This window comes from Chamaea fasciata, unplaced genomic scaffold (assembly GCF_029207755.1).
Source record: "Chamaea fasciata isolate MVZ Bird 193981 ecotype frontalis unplaced genomic scaffold, bChaFas1.0.hap1 SCAF_674, whole genome shotgun sequence".
NCBI classification, from domain to species: domain Eukaryota; kingdom Metazoa; phylum Chordata; class Aves; order Passeriformes; family Sylviidae; genus Chamaea; species Chamaea fasciata.
The window spans coordinates 1-18,151 of record NW_027094759.1 but is presented as its reverse complement, the minus strand read 5'-3'; the positions used below and the strand labels follow the sequence as shown (position 1 = coordinate 18,151).

General features: G+C 52.9%; 1 protein-coding gene across 2 annotated transcripts; it reads right to left on the bottom strand.

The window, feature by feature from the left end:
- Nucleotides 1-1,510: 1,510 nt before the first annotated feature.
- On the bottom strand, nucleotides 1,511-17,954 carry LOC136305817 (HAUS augmin-like complex subunit 5). 2 transcript variants are annotated; one of them, XM_066209125.1, is made up of 17 exons: nucleotides 17,830-17,954; nucleotides 17,486-17,548; nucleotides 16,594-16,626; nucleotides 16,420-16,444; nucleotides 14,780-14,906; nucleotides 13,103-13,238; nucleotides 11,669-11,732; nucleotides 10,412-10,473; nucleotides 10,266-10,317; nucleotides 10,107-10,177; nucleotides 7,545-7,608; nucleotides 7,124-7,245; nucleotides 5,439-5,706; nucleotides 2,857-2,937; nucleotides 2,584-2,757; nucleotides 1,957-2,186; nucleotides 1,681-1,874 (listed from the first exon to the last, which is right to left on the bottom strand). In XM_066209125.1, the coding sequence occupies exons 1-17, from the start codon at nucleotides 17,910-17,912 to the stop codon at nucleotides 1,730-1,732; spliced, it is 1,800 nt and encodes a 599-aa protein (XP_066065222.1). In that variant the 5' UTR covers nucleotides 17,913-17,954; the 3' UTR covers nucleotides 1,681-1,729. The 2 variants fall into 2 exon arrangements, with proteins under 2 accessions (XP_066065221.1, XP_066065222.1); XM_066209124.1 differs by lacking the exon at nucleotides 10,107-10,177 and having other exon boundaries at nucleotides 1,511-1,874.
- Nucleotides 17,955-18,151: the final 197 nt, after the last annotated feature.

Sequence of the window (18,151 nt, the reverse complement as noted above, 5' to 3'; positions counted from 1 at the left end):
CCAGTGACCAGGAGTGACCAACAGTGACCGCCAGTGACCAACAGTGACCAGTGACTGCCGGGAGTGACCACGAGTGACCAACAGTGACCAGGAGTGACCAACAGTGACCACCGGCAGTGACCACCACAGACCACTGCGAGTGACCAACAGCAATGACCAGCAGGGACCAGCAGTGACCACCAGGAGTGACCACTAGTGACCAGTGACCACCAAGGACTGCCAGTGACCTCCAGTGACCACCAGTAACCACCAGTGACCACCGGTGACCAGGAGTGACCACCATTGACCACTAGTGACCAGCAGTGACCACCAAGAATCATCAGTGACCAGCAGTGACCAGGAGTGACCACCATTGACCACTAGTGACCAGCGGTGACCACCAGTGACCAGGAGTGACCACTGGTGACCAGGAGTGACCACCAATGATCATCAGCGACCAGTGACCAGCAGTGACCACGAGTGACCAGCAGTGACCACCAATAATCATCAGTGACCACTGGTGACCAGGAGTGACCATAAATAATCATCAGTGACCAGCAGTGACCACCAGTGACCAGGAATGACCACCAGTGACCACGAGTGACCAGCAGTGACCAGTGGTGACCACCAATGACCATCAGTGACCAGTAACCACCAGTGACCACTAGTGACCAGCAGTGACCACGAGTGACCACCGGTGACCAGGAGTGACCACTGGTGACCAGGAGCGACCAGGAGTGACCACCAATGACCAACAGTGACCAGTGACCACAAGTGATGACCAGTGACCACCAGGAGTGACCAGCGGTGACCAGGAGTGACCACCAGTGACCAGTGACCACCAGTGACCACCAGGAGTGACCACCACTGACCACTAGTGACCAGCAGTGACCACCAATGACCAACAGTGACCACCAGTGACCAGGAGTGACCACCACTGGCCACTAGTGACCAGCAGTGACCACCAATGACCAGCAGTGACCAGGAGTGACCACCACTGACCACTAGTGACCAGGAGTGACCACCAATGATCACCAGTGACCAGCAGTGACCATTAGTGACCACGAGTGACCACGAGTGACCAGCAGTGACCGGAAGTTGGGGGGAATTCGGGAAAATAAAGGAAAAAATTACGAAAAAACAAATGGAATTCCAGCGACTGGGATGGACTGGGATGGACTGGGATGGACTGGGAGGGACTGGGAGGAACTGGGATGGAACTGGTTTGAACTAGTTTGTACTGGGATGGACTGGGAGGAACTGGGATGGACTGGGATGGAACTGGGATGGACTGGGAGGGACTGGAGGAACTGGTTTGAATTGGTTTGTACTGGGATGGACTGGGAGGAACTGGGATGGACTGGGATGGACTGGGATGGACTGGGATGGACTGGGATGGAACTGGGATGGAACTGGGATGGACTGGGAGGAACTGGGACGGAACTGGGACGGACTGGCTTGAACTGGTCCGGACTGGTTTGAACTGGGATGGACTGGGAGAAACTGGGATGGAACTGGTTTGAACTGGTTTGTACTGGGATGGACTGGGATGGACTGGTTTGAACTGGGATGGACTGGGAGGAACTGGGATGGACTGGGATGGAAGTGGTTTGAACCGGTCCGGACTGGTCTGAACTGGGAGCACTGGGGGCGCCCCCAGCCGGTTTCCCTCAGCATCGAGCACAGACACAGGCCACGCCCCCTTTCCTGCCTCTTTTTATTCCCAACCAATCAGAGCTTCCGGAGACTCTCAGGGGGGTGTGGCCTCCTCCCCTTCTCCCTCGGTGGGCGTGGCCTGCAGGGCATGGGCGGCATGTCTCCAGCGCTGCAGCCAATGGGAGAAAGGGGCGTGCCCGGGGGGCGTGGCCAGGACGAATTGAGCCGGCTGGTCCCACCTGGGGGAGGAGCGGGGTTAGCGTAAAGGGGGCGGGGCTTTTCCGGAAGAAGCCACGCCCCCCAGCCACGCCCCCACCTCACCATTGGCGGACAAGCCCCTGGAGGTGTGGCCAGGCTTCGATTCGCTGCCGGCAGCAGTCGCTGACCAATCGCAGCCGGGGCAGGAGCTCGGCCACGCCCTCCGGGAGGGAGGCAGGGGGCGGGGCGGGCGGAGGCCACGCCTCCCGCGCAAGCCCCGCCCCCCGGCGCAGGCGCAGCGCCCCCCGGCGGAGCTGGTGCCGCAAGGCGGCCGCCCGGGACAGCGACGCCCCCTGCCGGACACGGGGGAGCGGTGAGGGCGGCCACGCCCACAAACCCCGCCGGCCACGCCCACGATTGCCGGGACCCTCCCCCAGCCCTCGGGCCACACCCCCTGGAGCCCCACCCCCCACTCCCAGGCCATTCAAACCCCTCCCCCACCCTTTAGGCCCCTCCTCTGATGAAGCCACGCCCCCTGAGCCCCTCCACACTTAAGCCCCTCCCCCCTTAAACTCCTCCTCCTTTGAGCTCCTCTCCAAGCTCCTCCCCCTTCCCGCCCTCCCTTTAAACCACGCCTCCTTTCAGCCCCTCCCCACGCCTTAAGCCCCTCCCCCTCACTTTAACCACTCCATGCTTAAGCCCCTCCCCCGCGGTTTAAGCCCCTCCCTTCCCTTTCAGCCCCGCCCCCACCTGCAGCAGCCCCGCCTCCCTCAGCCCCTCCAGCGGGGGAGGGGCCGGGCCGGGCTGGGGGAGGGGCGCTCCCAGCGTTCCCAGCGCTCCCTGCACGAGGCCACGCCTCCTCCGCCCCTCCTCCAACAGCGAGGGAAGGGCGGAGCCAAGCCCCGCCCGCGCCACGCCCACGACCTGCAGCCAATCAGAGAGAGAGGGGAGTCAAAGGGGGCGGGGCCCGGGGGTTACTGGTCCGGACTGGTCCATACTGGTGGGGACCGGTGCAGTACCCACCTGCTCCTGCAGGGGGCGCAGCGCCGCGCGGCGGCCCCGGGCGGCGGCGCTGAGGAAACGCAGCCGCTGCCGCCGCCGGAGCTGGGGGGGAGAGAACGGCCGGAGTGAGCCCAAAAACACCCGGAAAACACCGGGAAACCGCCCGGAAACACCCAGAAAACAACCGGAATGAGCCGAAAAACACCCGGAATGAGCCGAAAAACCCCGAAAACACCCGAAAAACACCCGAAAACACCCGGAATGAGCCGAAAAACACCCAAAAACACCCGGAGTGAGCCGAAAAACACCCGGAAACCACCCGGAAAACGCCCGGAAACACCCGGAGTGAGCCGAAAAACGCCCGGAAACACCCGGAAACACCCGGAAACACCCGGAAAACACCCGGAGTGAGCCGAAAAACGCCCGGAAAACACCCGGAAACACCCGGAAACACCCGAAAACCACCCGGAAAACACCCAAAAACCGCCCGGAAAACACCGGGAAACACCCAGAAAACACCCGGAATGAGCCGAAAAACATCCGGAATGAGCCGAAAAACCCCGAAAACACCCGAAAAACACCCGAAAACACCCGGAATGAGCCGAAAAACACCCGGAAAACACCCGGAAAACGCCCGGAAACACCCGGAGTGAGCCGAAAAAACGCCCGGAAAACACCCGGAAACACCCGAAAACCACCCGGAAAACACCCGAAAACCGCCCGGAAAACACCGGGAAACACCCAGAAAACACCCGGAATGAGCCAAATTCACATCAAAAACACCCAAAAACACCCAAAAAACACCCGGAAAACACCCGACAAACACCCAAAAACACCCGGAATGAGCCGAATCCAGCCCGAAAACACCCGAAAACACCCGAAATGAGCCGAATTCACACCGAAAACACCAGAAAACACCCGAAAAACACCCGGAATGAGCCGAAAAACACCGAAAACACCCGGAAAACGCCCAAAAAACACCGGGAATGAGCCAAATTCAGACCAAAAACGCCCAAAACACCCAAAATGAGCCGAATTCAGCCCGAAAACACCCAAAACACCCCAAAAATGCCCAAAAAACACCCAAAAAACACCCAAAATCAACCCAAACACCCCAAATCAGCCAAACTCACCCCAAAAACACCCGAAATCAACCGAATTCAGCCCAAAAACACCCAAAGTGAGCCAAATTCACCCAAAAAACACCCAAAATGAGCTGAATTCAGCCCAAAAACACCCAAAAACACCCAAAACACCCAAAAAACATCCAAAATCAGCCAAAACACCCAAAATCAGCCCAATTCACCCCCAAAACCCCCAAATTTCCCCCTCAGGATCCCCAAAAACTCCCCCAAATTCCCCCAAAATCCTCCCCAAAATCTCCCCCCAAAAAATCCCAAATTTCCACCTCAGGAGCCCCAAAAACTCCCCCAAATTCCCCCAAAATCCCTCCAAAAATTGGAGATTTCTCCCCAAAATCCCCGAATTTCCACCTCCGGAGCCCCAAAATCCCCAAATCTCATCCCTAAAATCCCAAATTTCCACCCCAAGTCCCTAAACTCCCCAAAATTCCTCCAAAATCCCCCCAAAATTCCTCAAGTTCCCAAAATCTCCACCCAAAATCCCCAAATTTCCACCTCAGGAGCCCCAAAATCCCCAAAATTCCCCAAATCTCAGCCCCGAAAATCCCAAATTTCCACCCCAAATTCCCAAACTCCTCAAAATTCCCCCAATTCCCCAGAAATCCTCCATAAATTCCCGTAATTCCCAAAACCTCTACCCAAAAATCCCAAATTTTCACCCGAACGCCCCAAAATCCCCCAAAACTCCCCAAAATTCCCCAAATCTTCGCCCAAAAATCCCAAAATTTCATACCAACCCCTCCCCCCCCCCCAAATCCCCAAAAATTCCCCAAAAATCCCCCCAAAAATTCCTCAATTTTCCTGTCAGGACCCCCCCAAATCTCCCCCCAAAATCCCCCAAATTTCCTCCAAATTTCCCAAAATTTTCCCCAAAATTCCCCAGATTTCCTCCAAATTCCCCAAAATTCCCCAAATGTCCCCAGATATCCCCCAAATTTTCCTCAAATTTCCCCAAATTTCCCCCAAAATCCCCCAAATTCCCCAAAATTCTCCAAAATTTCCCCCAAATCCCCCCAAATTCCCCTCAAATTTCCCCAAATTTCCCCCAAATTTCCTCCAAACTTCCCAAAATTCCCCCAAATTTCCCCCCAATTTCCCCCAAATTTTCCTCAAAATCTCCCAAATTACCCAAAATCCCCCAAATTTTCCCTAAATTTTCCTCAAAATTCCCCCAAATTTCCCCAAACTCCCCCAAATTTCCCCCAAACTTTCCTCCAAATCCCCCAAATTTCCCCCAAATTTCCCAAAATTCCCCCAAATTTCCCCCCAAATCCCCCTAATTTTCCTCAAATTCCCCCCAAAATCTCCAAAATTTCCCCCAAGTTCCCCTCAAATTTCCCAAAATCTCCCAAATCCCCAAAATTTCCCCCAAATTTCCCTCAAATTTCCTCAAATTTCCCCCAAATTTCCCCAAAATCCCCCAAATTTCCCCCAAATTCCCCCAAATCTCCCGTCACTCACCACTCGCTCCCTCGCTCTGCGGAGCCGCCGCTGGAGCCGCCCCAGGGCCCGGTTTGGGCCCAAATCCGGGGATTTTGGGGTTTTTGGGGCCAAATTTGGGTTTTTTTGGGCGGATTTGGGGGATTTTGGGATTTTTTGGGTGGATTTGGGGGATTTTGGGGTTTTTTGGGCGGATTTGGGGGATTTTGGGGGGTCCTGGCGGAGCGGCCGCAGGTCCCGGCTCAGGGAGGCCAGAAACGCTCCCAGGAAAGCCCGGGAGAGGAAAAGCCTGAAATGGGGCGAAAAACGGCGATTTTGGGAAAAACGGGGGGAAATGGGGAGAAACTGGGGAAAAAATGGGGAAAAACGGGAAAAAATTGGGGGGAAAATTGAGGGAAAATGAGGAAAATGGGAAAAGTTGGGGGAAAATTGGGGAGAAATGGGGGAAATGGAAAAATTGGGGAAAATGGAGAAAAATTGGGAGAAATGGGGAGAAATTGGGGGAAAATTGGGGGAAAATGGGAAAAATGGAACAAATGGAAGAATTTTGGGCGGAATTTTGGGGCGAATTTCAGGAATTTTGGGCTGAATTTTGGGGTGAATCTCTGGAATTTTGGACTGAATTTCAAGAATTTTGGGCTGAATTTTGGGGTGAATTTCAGGGATTTTGGGTGGAATTTTGGGGCAAATTTCAGGAATTTTGAGCAGAATTTTGGGGTGATTTTTGGGGTGAATTTTAGGGCAAATTTCAGGAATTTTGGGCAGAATTTTGGGGCAAATTTAAGGAATTTTGGGGCGAATTTCAAAAATTTTGAGCAGAATTTTGGAGTGAATTTCGGGGTGAATTTTGGGGCAAATCTCAGGGATTTTGGGACAAATCTCAGGAATTTTGGACTGAATTTCAAGAATTTTGGGCTGAATTTTGGGGCGAATCTCAGGAATTTTGGGCTGAATTTGGGGGCGAATTTCAGGAATTTTGGGCAGAATTTTGAGGCAAATTTCAGGAATCTTGGGCAGAATTTTGAGCTGTATTTTGGGGTGAATTTCAGGAATTTTGGGGCAAATCTCAAGAATTTTGGGCTGAATGTTAGAGTGAATTTCAGGAATTTCAGGCTGAATTTTGGGGCGAATTTCAGGAATTTTTGGCTGAATTCTGGGGCGAGTTTCAGGAATTTTGGGGCGAATCTCAGGAGTTTTGGGCTGAATTTGGGGGTGAATTTCAGGAATTTTGGGGCAAATCTCAGGAATTCTGAGCAGAATTTTGAGGCAAATTTCAGGAATTTTGAGCTGAATTTTGGGGCAAATTTCAGGGATTTCGGGCTGAATTTTGGGGCGAATCTCAGGAACTTTGGGCTGAATTTTGGGGCGAGTTTCAGGAATTTTGGGGCGAATCTCAGGAATTTTGGGCTGAATTTAGGGGCAAATTTCAGGGATTTTGGGCAGAATTTTGGGGCAAATTTCAGGAATTTTTGGCTGAATTCTGGGGTGAATTTCAGGAATTTTGGGGTGAACCTCAGGAATTTTTGGCTGAATTTTTGGGGCAAATTTCAGGAATTTTGGGGCGAATCTCAGGAATTTTGGGCTGAATTTCGGGGCGAATCTCGGGGATTTCGGGCAGCGTTGCGGGGCGCGTCTCGGCACGGATTCCCGGGCCTTTGGGCTGCCTTTCGGGCTGGATTTGGGGGATTCCGGCCTTTCCCGGGTACCTGTGCAGAGCCTCGGGGCCCAGGCGCGGCCGCAGCTCCCCCAGGCGCCTCCTCAGGTGGGACAGGTGGGACAGGAGCGGGGGCAGCGCCCCCCAGAGCGCCCCCACCGCCCCCCAGCAGCCCTAAAACCCGACAGGGACCCCGGCAATGGGATCAGCGACCCCCGAAACCCCAAAGTGACCCCAAAAACCCCAAAACTGCCCCAAAAACCCCAAAACTGCCCCAGAAACCCCAAAACTGCCCCAAAAACCCCAAAACTGCCCCAGAAACCCCAAAACTGCCCCAAAAACCCCAAAACTGCCCCAAAAACACCAAAACTGCCCCAAAAACCCCAAAACTGCCCCAGAAACCCCAAAACTGCCCCAAAAACCCCAAAACTGCCCCAAAAACCCCAAACCCGCCCGCTCCCCTCCCCCCTCACCTGGATGAGGCTCCTCAGGGTGGGCGTGGCCTCCGGGGAGGGGGCGGGGGCAGAGAGGAGCTGCCTGGAAAGGGAGGGGCTCAGGCCACGCCCACAAGTGGACAGACCGCGCCCCCCCTGCCAGAGACACGCCCACAAGGAGAAAAGCCACGCCCCCTTCCCCACCGTGCCTGGGGTTGGTAAGCCACGCCCCTTTGAGCATTCCATCAGGATCCCAAAAATTCCGTCAGGATCCCAAAAATTCCATCAGGATCCCAAAAACTCCCTCAGGATCCCAGAAATTCCGTCAGGATCCCAGAAATTCCGTCAGGATCCCAAAAATTCCGTCAGGATCCCAAAAATTCCGTCAGGATCCCAAAATTCCGTCAGGATCCCAAAATTCCGTCAGGATCCCAGAAATTCTGTCAGGATCCCAAAATTCCGTCAGGATCCCAAAAATTCCGTCAGGATCCCAAAAATTCCGTCAGGATCCCAAAAATCCTGTCAGGATCCCAGAAATTCCGCCCGGGATCCCCCAAAATCTCGTTCTGGGATCCCCTCGGAAGGAGGGATTTTTTTGGGGGGATTTTCAGGGATTTGGGGGGTCAGGAGGAGCCCAAAGAAATAAAAGGATTTTGGAGGAGCGGGATATCGGGAACGGCCCCAAAAAAATTGGAATTTTTGGGGGATTTTTCGGAGTTTTGGGGGGAAAATGAACCCAAAAAGGGAATTTTGGAGAAATTTTCAGAAATTTTTGGGGACAAATGAACCCAAAAAAGGGAATTTTGGGAGAATTTTTAGGAATTTTGGGGATAAAAGACTCAAAAAAGGGAATTTTGGGGGGATTTTTAGGAATTTTTGGAAGGACTTTTGGGAAATTTGGGGACAAAAAAACACAAAAAGGGAATTTTGGAGGAATTTTTAGGAATTTTGGGGGTTTTTTAGGAATTTTGGGGACAAAAAAACCCAAAAAGGGAATTTTGGAGGAATTTTCAGGAATTTTTGGGGACAAATGAACCCAAAAAAGGGAATTTTGGGAGAATTTTAGGAATTTTGGGAGGATTTTTAGGAATTTTGGGGGAATTTTTAGGAATTTTGGGGGATTTTTAGGAATTTTGGGGGGATTTTTAGGGATTTTGGGAGGATTTTTAGGAATTTTGGGGGATTTTTAGGAATTTTGGGGGATTTTTAGGAATTTTGGGGGAATTTTAGGAATTTTGGGGGATTTTTAGGAATCTTTGGGGACAAAAAACCCAAAAAGGGAATTTTGGGAGGATTTTTAGGAATTTTTGGAAGGATTTTTGGGAAATTTTGGGACAAAAGACCCCAAAGAGGGAATTTTGGGGAGATTTTTAGAAATTTTGGGGATAAAAGACCCGAAAAAGAGAATTTTGGGGGGATTTTTAGGAATTTTTGGAAGGACTTTTGGGAAATTTGGGGACAAAAAAACACAAAAAGGGAATTTTGGAGGAATTTTTAGGAATTTTGGGGGGATTTTTAGGAATTTTGGGGATAAAAAACTCAAAAAAGAGAATTTTGGGGGAATTTTTAGGAATTTTGGGGGACAAATGAACCCAAAAAAGGGAATTTTGGGGGGATTTTTAGGAATTTTGGGGATAAAAGACTCAGAAAAGGGAATTTTGGGGGAATTTTTAGGAATTTTGGGAGGATTTTAGCAATTTTGGGGGGATTTTTAGGAATTTTGGGGGATTTTTAGGAACTTTGGGGGGATGTTAGGAATTTTGGGGGAATTTTTAGGAATTTTGGGGGATTTTTAGGAATTTTGGGGGAATTTTTAGGAATTTTGGGGGATTTTTAGGAATTTTGGGGGATTTTTAGGAATTTTGGGGGAATTTTTAGGAATTTGGGGGGATTTTTAGAAATTTTGGGGGGATTTTTAGGAATTTTGGGGGATTTTTAGGAATTTTGGGGGGATTTTAGGAATTTTTGGGGACAAATGAACCCAAAAAGGGAATTTTGGGAGAATTTTTAGGAATTCTGGGGATAAAAGACTCAAAAAAGGGAATTTCGGGAGAAATTTTAGGAATTTTGGGGGGATTTTTAGGGATTTTGGGGGATTTTTAGGAATTTTGGGGGGATTTTTAGGGATTTTGGGGGAATTTTCAGAAATTTTCGGGACAAAACATCCCGAGAAAGGAATTTTGGGGAAATTTTCAGGAATTTTGGGGACAAAAAACCCCCAAAAGGAATTTTTGGGAGAATTTTTTGGAATTTTGGGGACAGAAGACCCCAAATAGGGATTTTGGGGGAACTTTCAGGAATTTTGGGGACAAAAATCCCCAAAACGGAATTTTTGGAAGATTTTTTGGAATTTTGGGGGACAAATGAACCCAAAAAGGGAATTTTGGGAGGATTTTTAGGAATTTTGAGAGGATTTTTAGGGATTTTGAGGGAATTTCCAGGAATTTTGGGACCGAAACGCCCCCAAAACGATTTCGGGGCATCAGGAAAGCCCAAAAATGGATTTTGGGGGGGTCAGAAAACCCCAAAACTGAAATTTGGGGACCCCCCCCAACCCCTCCCCCTCCAAGCCCCGCCCACCTCCCCTGAAGCCCCGCCCACCTCGTGCTCTGATTGGCCAAGGCCTCCAGCGCCCACAGCACGGCCTCGGGGCTGTAGCCAATCAGCACGGCCTGCAGGGGGCGCCCAGCGTCAGGGGGGGGAAGGGGGCGTGGCTCTGCGCTGGCCACGCCCCCTCTCCCCCACAAAAGCCACGCCCACCTCAGCCTGCTCCAGCCAATCCTGAGCCTGGGGCGGTTCCTCCCGGGACTTCCTGCGGTGATTGACAGGTCGGGGGGGGAGTTAATTAACCAGTTAATGAAGCTGTTAATTAGTGACGAGTTTAATGAGGAAGGGGCGGGGCTCACCTGGGTGGGCGTGGCCTCCAGAGCTCCGCCTCCCTGGCCGCGCACAGCGCCTTGATTGACACCTGGGGAGGGCGGGGCGGGGGAGAGATTGGGGGTGCTGGGGAGGATTTTGGGGGATTTTGGGGGAATTTTGGGGATTTTTGGGGTCCCTGGGGGATTTGGGGGAATTCTGGGGGATTTTGGGGTCCCTGGGAGGATTTTGGGGGATTTTTGGGGGATTTTGGGGTCCCTGGGGGGATTTTGGGGTCCCTGAGGAGGATTTTGGGGGATTTTTGGGGGATTTTGGGGTCCCTGGAGGGATTTTGGAGATTTTTGGGGTCCCTGAGGAGGATTTTGGGGTCCCGGGGGGGATTTTGGGGTCACTGGTGGGATTTTGGGGGATTTTGGGGTCCCTGGGGGGATTTTGGGGTCCCTGGGGGGATTTTTGGGGTCCCTGGGAGGATTTTGGGGGATTTTTGGGGGATTTTGAAGGATTTTGGGGTCCCTGGGGGGATTTTGGGGTCCCTGGGGGGATTTTTGGGGTCCCTGGGAGGATTTTGGGGGATTTTTGGGGTCCCTGGGGGGATTTTTGGGGTCCCTGGGAGGATTTTGGGGGATTTTTGGGGTCCCTGAGGAGGATTTTGGGGTCCCTGGGAGGATTTTGGGGTCCCTGGGGGGATTTTGGGGGATTTTTGGGGGATTTTGAAGGATTTTGGGGTCCCTGGGGGGATTTTGGGGGATTTTTGGGGTCCCTGAGGAGGATTTTGGGGTCCCTGAGAAGGATTTTGGGGGATTTTGGGGAATTCTGGGGGATTTTTAGGGTCCCTGAGGAGGATTTTGGGGGATTTTTGGGGTCCCTGGAGGGATTTTGGGGGATTTTGGGGTCCCTGGGGGGATTTTGGGGGATTTTGGGGTCCCTGAGGAGGATTTGGGGGATTTTGGGGGGATTTTGGGGTCCCTGAGGAGAATTTTGGGGTCCCTGGGGGGATTTTGGGGTCCCTGGTGGGATTTTCGGGATATTTTGGGGTCCCTGGGGGGATTTTGGGGTCCCTGAGGAGGATTTTGGGGGATTTTTGGGGGATTTTGGGGAATTTTGGGGGATTTTGGGGTCCCGGGGGGGATTTTGGGGATATTTTGGGGTCCCCGGGGGGGGCTCAGGGGTGCCCCGAGAACATTCCGGGGATTTTGGGCGATTTTTTTGAGTGCTCAGGCCCCGCCCACCCCAGAAACCCTACCCGTTCCGGTGGCCACGCCCACCCCCGGGCCCCGCCCACTGACCAGCACTTGCGGCTCCGCCCCCGAGGCCAAGATGGCCGAAAGCTCCACCCGGGACTGGCCCGGCCTGAGGGGAGAGAGCCCCAAAATCTCCTCAAAACCCACCGAAAACCCCAAAATCCACCGAAATCCCCCAAAACACCCCAAAATCCACCTAAACTCCCAAAATCCACAAAATCCTCCAAAATCTCCTCAAAATCTCTTCAAAATCCACCAAAACCACCTCAAAATCCACCAAAAACCCCCCAAACACCCCAAAATCCACCGAAAACCCCCGAAATCCCCCGAAATCCCCCAAAACCTCCTCAAAATCCACCGAAATCGCCTCAAAATCCATCGAAAACCCCAAAATCCCTCAAAATCACATCAAAATCCCTCAAAATCTTCTCAAAACCCACCGAAAACCCCAAAATCCCCAAAATCCCCCGAAATCTCCTCAAAATCCACCAAAAACCCCAAAATCCCCCCAAATCCCCCAAAACACCCCAAAATCTCCTCAAAATCCACCAAAAACCCCAAAATAACCAAAATCCCCCAAAATCTCCTCAAAATCCACCTAAAAACCCCAAAATCCACCGAAATCCCCCCAAAATCTCCACAAAATCCACCAAAAACCCCCCAAAATCCCCCCCAAAACCCCCCATAACCCCATCAGAGACCCCAAAATCCGCCAAAATCGCCTCAAAATCCACCTAAAAAACCCAAATCCCCCCAAATCTCCTCCAAATCCACCTAAAATCCCCCAAAATCCCCCAAATCCCCCAAAACCTCCTCAAAATCCACCAAAATCTCCTCGAAATCCACAGAAATCTCCTCAAAATCCCCCAGAATCACCTCAAAACCCACCTAAAAACCCCAAAATAACCAAAATCCCCCCAAAACACCCCAAAATCCACCGAAAACCCCAAAATCTCCCAAAATCTCCTCAAAATCCACCAAAACCACCTCAAAACCCACCGAAAACCCCGAAATCTCCAAAATCCCCCAAAACCTCCTCAAAATCCCTAAAAAACCCCCAAAATAACCAAAATCCACCAAAACCCCCCAAAATCTCCTCAAAATCCACCGAAAGCCCCAAAATAACCAAAATCCCCCGAAATCTCCTCAAAATCCACCTAAAAACCCCCAAAATCCACCAAAATCCAAGTAAAACACCCAAAATCCCCCAAATCCCCCAAAACCTCCTCAAAATCCACAGAAATCTCCTCAAAATCCCCCAAAATCACCTCAAAACCCACCAAAAACCCCAAATTAACCAAAAAACCCCCGAAAATCTTCTCATAATCCACCAAAAACCCCCCAAACCTCCTCAAAATCCCCCAAAATCCCCCAAAATTCCACCCCGGACCCCCAAAATCCCCTAAAATTCCCCCAAACCCGCCCATTGCCCATATAAGGAAGCCCCGCCCCTCCCCGTTGAAGCCCCGCCCCCTTTACCTTTTCCGGGGCGCTTTTAGCGCCCCCTGGTGGCGGCGCAGGCGCTCCGGGCTCAGCCCCGCCCCCAGCAGCCGAAGCTCCGCCCCTCGCCGAAGCTCCGCCCAGCGGCGTCTCTGCTCCGCCCCCAGCGCCGCCTCTGGGAGGAGACGGGGGGGCGGGGTCAGGGACCCCAAAAATGGGATTTGTGACCCGAAAATTGGGATTTTTGACCCCAAAAATGGGATTTGGGACCCTGAAATTGGGATTTGGGACCCCAAAAATGGGATTTTTGACCCCAAAATTGGGATTTTTGACCCCAAAATTGGGATTTGGGACCCCAAAATTGGGATTTGGGACCCCAAAATTGGGATTTGGGACCCCAAAAATGGGATTGGGGACCCCAAAATTGGGATTTTTGACCCCAAAATTGGGATTTTTGACCCCAAAAATGGGGTTTGGGACCCCAAAAATGGGATTTTTGACCCCAAAATTGGGATTTGGGACCCCAAAAATGGGATTTTTGACCCCAAAATTGGGATTTTTGACCCCAAAAATGGGGTTTGGGACCCCAAAATTGGGGTTTGAGACCCCCAAAATTGGGATTTTTGACCCCAAAAATGGGGTTTGGGACCCCAAAATTGGGATTTTTGACCCCAAAAATGGGATTTGGGACCCCAAAATTGGGATTTTTGACCCCAAAATTGGGATTTGGGACCCCAAAAATGGGATTTTTGACCCCAAAAATGGGATTTGGGACCCCAAAATTGGGATTTTTGACCCCAAAATTGGGATTTGGGACCCCAAAATTGGGATTTGGGACCCCAAAATTGGGATTTTTGACCCCAAAATTGGGATTTGGGACCCCAAAAATGGGATTTTTGACCCCAAAAATGGGATTTTTGACCCCAAAATTGGGATTTTTGACCCCAAAATGGGGTTTGGGACCCCAAAAATGGGATTTTTGACCCCAAAAATGGGATTTGGGACCCCAAAATTGGGATTTTGGACCCCAAAATTGGGATTTTTGACCCCAAAATGGGGTTTGGGACCCCAAAAATGGGGTTTGGGACCCCAAAATTGGGATTTTTGACCCCAAAATTGGGATTTGGGAACCCAAAAATGGGATTTTTGACCCCAAAATTGGGATTTTTGACCCCAAAATGGGGTTTGGGACCCCAAAATTGGGATTTTTGACCCCAAAATGGGATTTGGGACCCCAAAAATGGGATTTTTGACCCCAAAATTGGGATTTTTGACCCCAAAAATGGGATTTTTGACCCCAAAATTGGGATTTGGGACCCCAAAAATGGGATTTTTGACCCCAAAAATGGGATTTTTGACCCCAAAATTGGGATTTTTGACCCCAAAATTGGGATTTGGGACCCCAAAATTGGGATTTGGGACCCCAAAATTGGGATTTTTGACCCCAAAAATGGGATTTTTGACCCCAAAATTGGGATTTGGGACCCCAAAAATGGGGTTTGGGACCCCAAAATTGGGATTTTTGACCCCAAAAATGGGATTTTTGACCCCAAAATTGGGATTTTTGACCCCAAAATTGGGATTTGGGACCCCAAAAATGGGATTTTTGACCCCAAAATTGGGATTTTTGACCCCAAAAATGGGATTTGGGACCCCAAAATTGGGGTTCGGGGCCCGGAACCATGGTTGGCGGCCGCGGTTCCCGGCCGGGCTCACCCAGGCGCCGCGCCGTGTCCTGCGCGCTCTCTATGGCGTCCTCCAGGCTCTGCAGCTCCTGCCGCAGGCGGGCCCGCGCCGCCAGCAGCGCCCCCTGGCGGCCGGGAGGAGCCGCCGCCGCCGCCGCCTGCGGGGACCGGAACGGCGACACCGAACGGTGCCGAATTCACCCCGAATTCACCCCGAATTCTCCCCGAAATTACCCCAAAAACTGACACCGAACGGTGCCGAATTCACCCCGAATTCACCCCGAAATTACCCCAAAAACTGACACCGAACGGTGCCGAATTCAACCCGAAAACTGACCCCGAACGGTGCCGAATTCACCCCGAATTCACCCCGAAAACTGACACCAAACGGTGCCGAATTCACCCCGAATTCACCCCAAATTACCCCAAAAACTGACTCCGAACGGTGCCGAATTCGTCCCGAATTCACCCCGAAATTACCCCAAAAACTGACACCGAACCATCCCGAATTCACCCCGAAAACTGACCCTGAATTCACCCCAAAAACTGACACCGAACCCCAAAAACTGACCCCGAACCGTCCCGAATTCACCCCGAAATTATCCCAAAAACTGACCCCGAATTGTCCCGAATTCACCCCAAAAACTGACCCCGAACGGTGCCGAATTCACCCCGAAAACTGACCCCGAACGGTGCCGAATTCACCCCGAAATTACCCCAAAAACTGACCCCGAATTGTCCCGAATTCACCCCAAAAACTGACCCCGAACGGTGCCGAATTCACCCCGAAATTACCCCGAATTCACCCCACAAACTGACTCCGAATTCACTCCAAAATTACCCCGAATTCACCCCAAAAACTGACCCCGAACCGTCCCGAATTCACCCCGAAATTATCCCAAAAACTGACCCCGAATTGTCCCGAATTCACCCCGAAAACTGACCCCGAAACGTGCCGAATTCACCCCGAAATTACCCCGAATTCACCCCGAAATTACCCCAAACTCACCCCAAAAACTGACCCCGAATTCACCCCGAAATTCCCCCGAATTCACCCCAAAACACCGATCCCGAATTGTCCCGAATTCACCTCAAATTTCCCCCCAAATCCTCCCGAATTCCCCCCAAAATTCACTGAAAACTTCCCAAATTCACCCCAAATTTCCCCCAAAATCACCCCCCAAAATTCACTGAAATCCATCCCAAAATCCCCCCAAATCTTCCCAAATTCACCCCGAAATTCCCCCAAAATTCACTGAAATTCCCCCAAATCCTCCCAAATTCCCCCCAAAATCCCCCCAAATTCATCCCAAAACCCCGATCCCGAATTCCCCCGAATCCACCCCAAAATCTCCTCAAATCTTCCCAAATTCACCCCAAAATCCCCCCAAAATTCACTGAAATTCCCCTCAAATCCTCCCAAATTCACCCCAAAATTCACTGAAATTCCCCAAATCCTCCCAAATTCACCGCAAAATTCCCCCAAAATTCACTGAAATTCCCTCAAATCCTCCCAAATTCACCCCAAAATTCCCCCAAAACTCACTGAAATTCCCCAAATCTTCTCAAATTCCCCCCAAAATTCACTGAAATCCATCCCAAAATTTCCCCAAAATCCCCCAAATTCCCCCCCAACCCCCCTCCCCGCCCCCCCGGGCTCCCCCCACTCACCTGCACCTGCCGCAGGTGTCCGTACCTGGCCCCCGAGTCAAGGAACGATCCCCGCATCACCCCAACATTTTTCGGGGCGGGGTTTTTTTTCCCCTCCCCCATTGTCGCCCCTCCCCCACCCGCGGAATTTTTGGGGATCCCCCCTCCCCCCCCTCCCAAAAAAGTTTGGGATACCAGCGCAGATTCCCGCGAATCTTCCTGGCGTTCCTGTGGGGACACACCCCCCCCCAAAAAAACCCCGCCCGTGAGGGGAGCAGAGAAAGGGCGGGAAAACCGCCGCGGGGCATGACGGGAGTTGTAGTGCGGGAGGGGTAAAGCGCACCATAGCCCGCCGTTGGGCGGCGCGGGGCATGATGGGAGATGTAGGCTTGTCTATACTGAAGCCTTATGGGGCGCACGGGATGATGGGAGTTGTAGGCTTCGCTATAATGAAGCCTTATGGGGCGCGAGGGATGATGGGAGGTGTAGGCTCCGTTATAATGAGCCCATATGGGGCGCGGGGGATGACGGGAGGCGTAGGCTCGGCAATAACGAAGCCCTATGGAGCGCGGGGGATGATGGGAATCGTAGCTCCGCTATAATTAAGCCCTATGAGGCGCGGGGGATGATGGGAGCTGTAGGGTCCGCTATAATGAACCCATCCGGGGCGCGGGGGATGATGGGAGTTGCAGCTCCGCTATAATGAAGCCCTATGGGGCGCGGGGGATGACGGGAGTTGCAGCTCCGCTATAATTAAACCCTATGAGGCGCGGGGGATGATGGGAGGTGTAGGCTCCGCTATAATTAATCCCTATGGGGCGCGGGGGATGATGGGAGGTGTAGGCTCCGCTATAATTAATCCCTATGGGGCGCGGGGGATGATGGGACTCGTAGGCTCCGCTATAAGAAACCCATATAGGGCGCGGGGGATGATGGGAGCCGTAGGCTCCGCTATCCCGCCCTATGGGGCGCGGGGGCTGACGGGAGCTGTAGTCCCGGGGAGGGACACCACGCGCCCCCGCTCCCTGCCAAGGTTTGGGGTCCCCGTTTAACCGCGGGGGTTGTTGGGGGGGTTTTCACTGCTCACCCTCGGCTCCGGACGTGGCGGGTGACGAAATCCCAAATGGGGGCTGTGGGGCCGGAGCAGAGCCTGCAGGGGAGGGAAGGCGGGAGAAGGGAGGTCAGGGGCGCCCCCAAAATCCACCCGGGGAGGGCAGAATCCACCCCCAACCCCCAAACCCACCCAAGCCCTTCCAAAGGGACCCCAAAACTCCCTGAGGATCCCCCCAGAGCCTTCCCAGGTGACCCCAAACCCCCTCAGCCTCCCCCCCCGAAAATTCCCGACCCTCCCTCACGGAGCCCTCGGGGCCTTCCCCCCCCGCCGCCGCCCCGAAGCTCCCCGAGCCTTCCCCGCCTCAGGGCGGCGCCGACCTGCGGAGCGCGGCCGCCGAGGGCACGGCGGAGGGCGGCGGCTCCATCTCCTCGCGGACCCAGCGCCCCAGCGCCTCCGCCATGGCGGCCGGCCGGCCGTGAGGGGCCGCGGAAAAGCGCGGGAAGAGGAGCGCCGCGGGGCACCACGGGAGGTGTAGTGCGGGGAGGGGCGGGGCCGCAATAGGGACTGATGGACAGCGCGGGGCATGACGGGAGGTGTAGTGCGGGGAGGGGCGGGGCCGCAATAGGGACTGATGGACAGCGCGGGGCATGACGGGAGTTGCAGTCAAAAAAAAGACAAAATGGCGCGGGGTGAAGGACC

Excerpts from the sequence above, each read along its gene's own strand:
- LOC136305817 (XM_066209124.1), bottom strand. The coding sequence starts at position 17,912 with ATGGCGGAGGCGCTGGGGCGCTGGGTCCGCGAGGAGATGGAGCCGCCG. Across the intron at positions 17,549-17,829 it reads TCGGCGGCCGCGCTCCGCAG|GCTCTGCTCCGGCCCCACAG; the intron begins GTCGGCGCCGCC and ends CCTCCCCTGCAG. Across the intron at positions 11,733-13,102 it reads CTAAAAGCGCCCCGGAAAAG|GCCGGGCCAGTCCCGGGTGG; the intron begins GTAAAGGGGGCG and ends CTCTCCCCTCAG.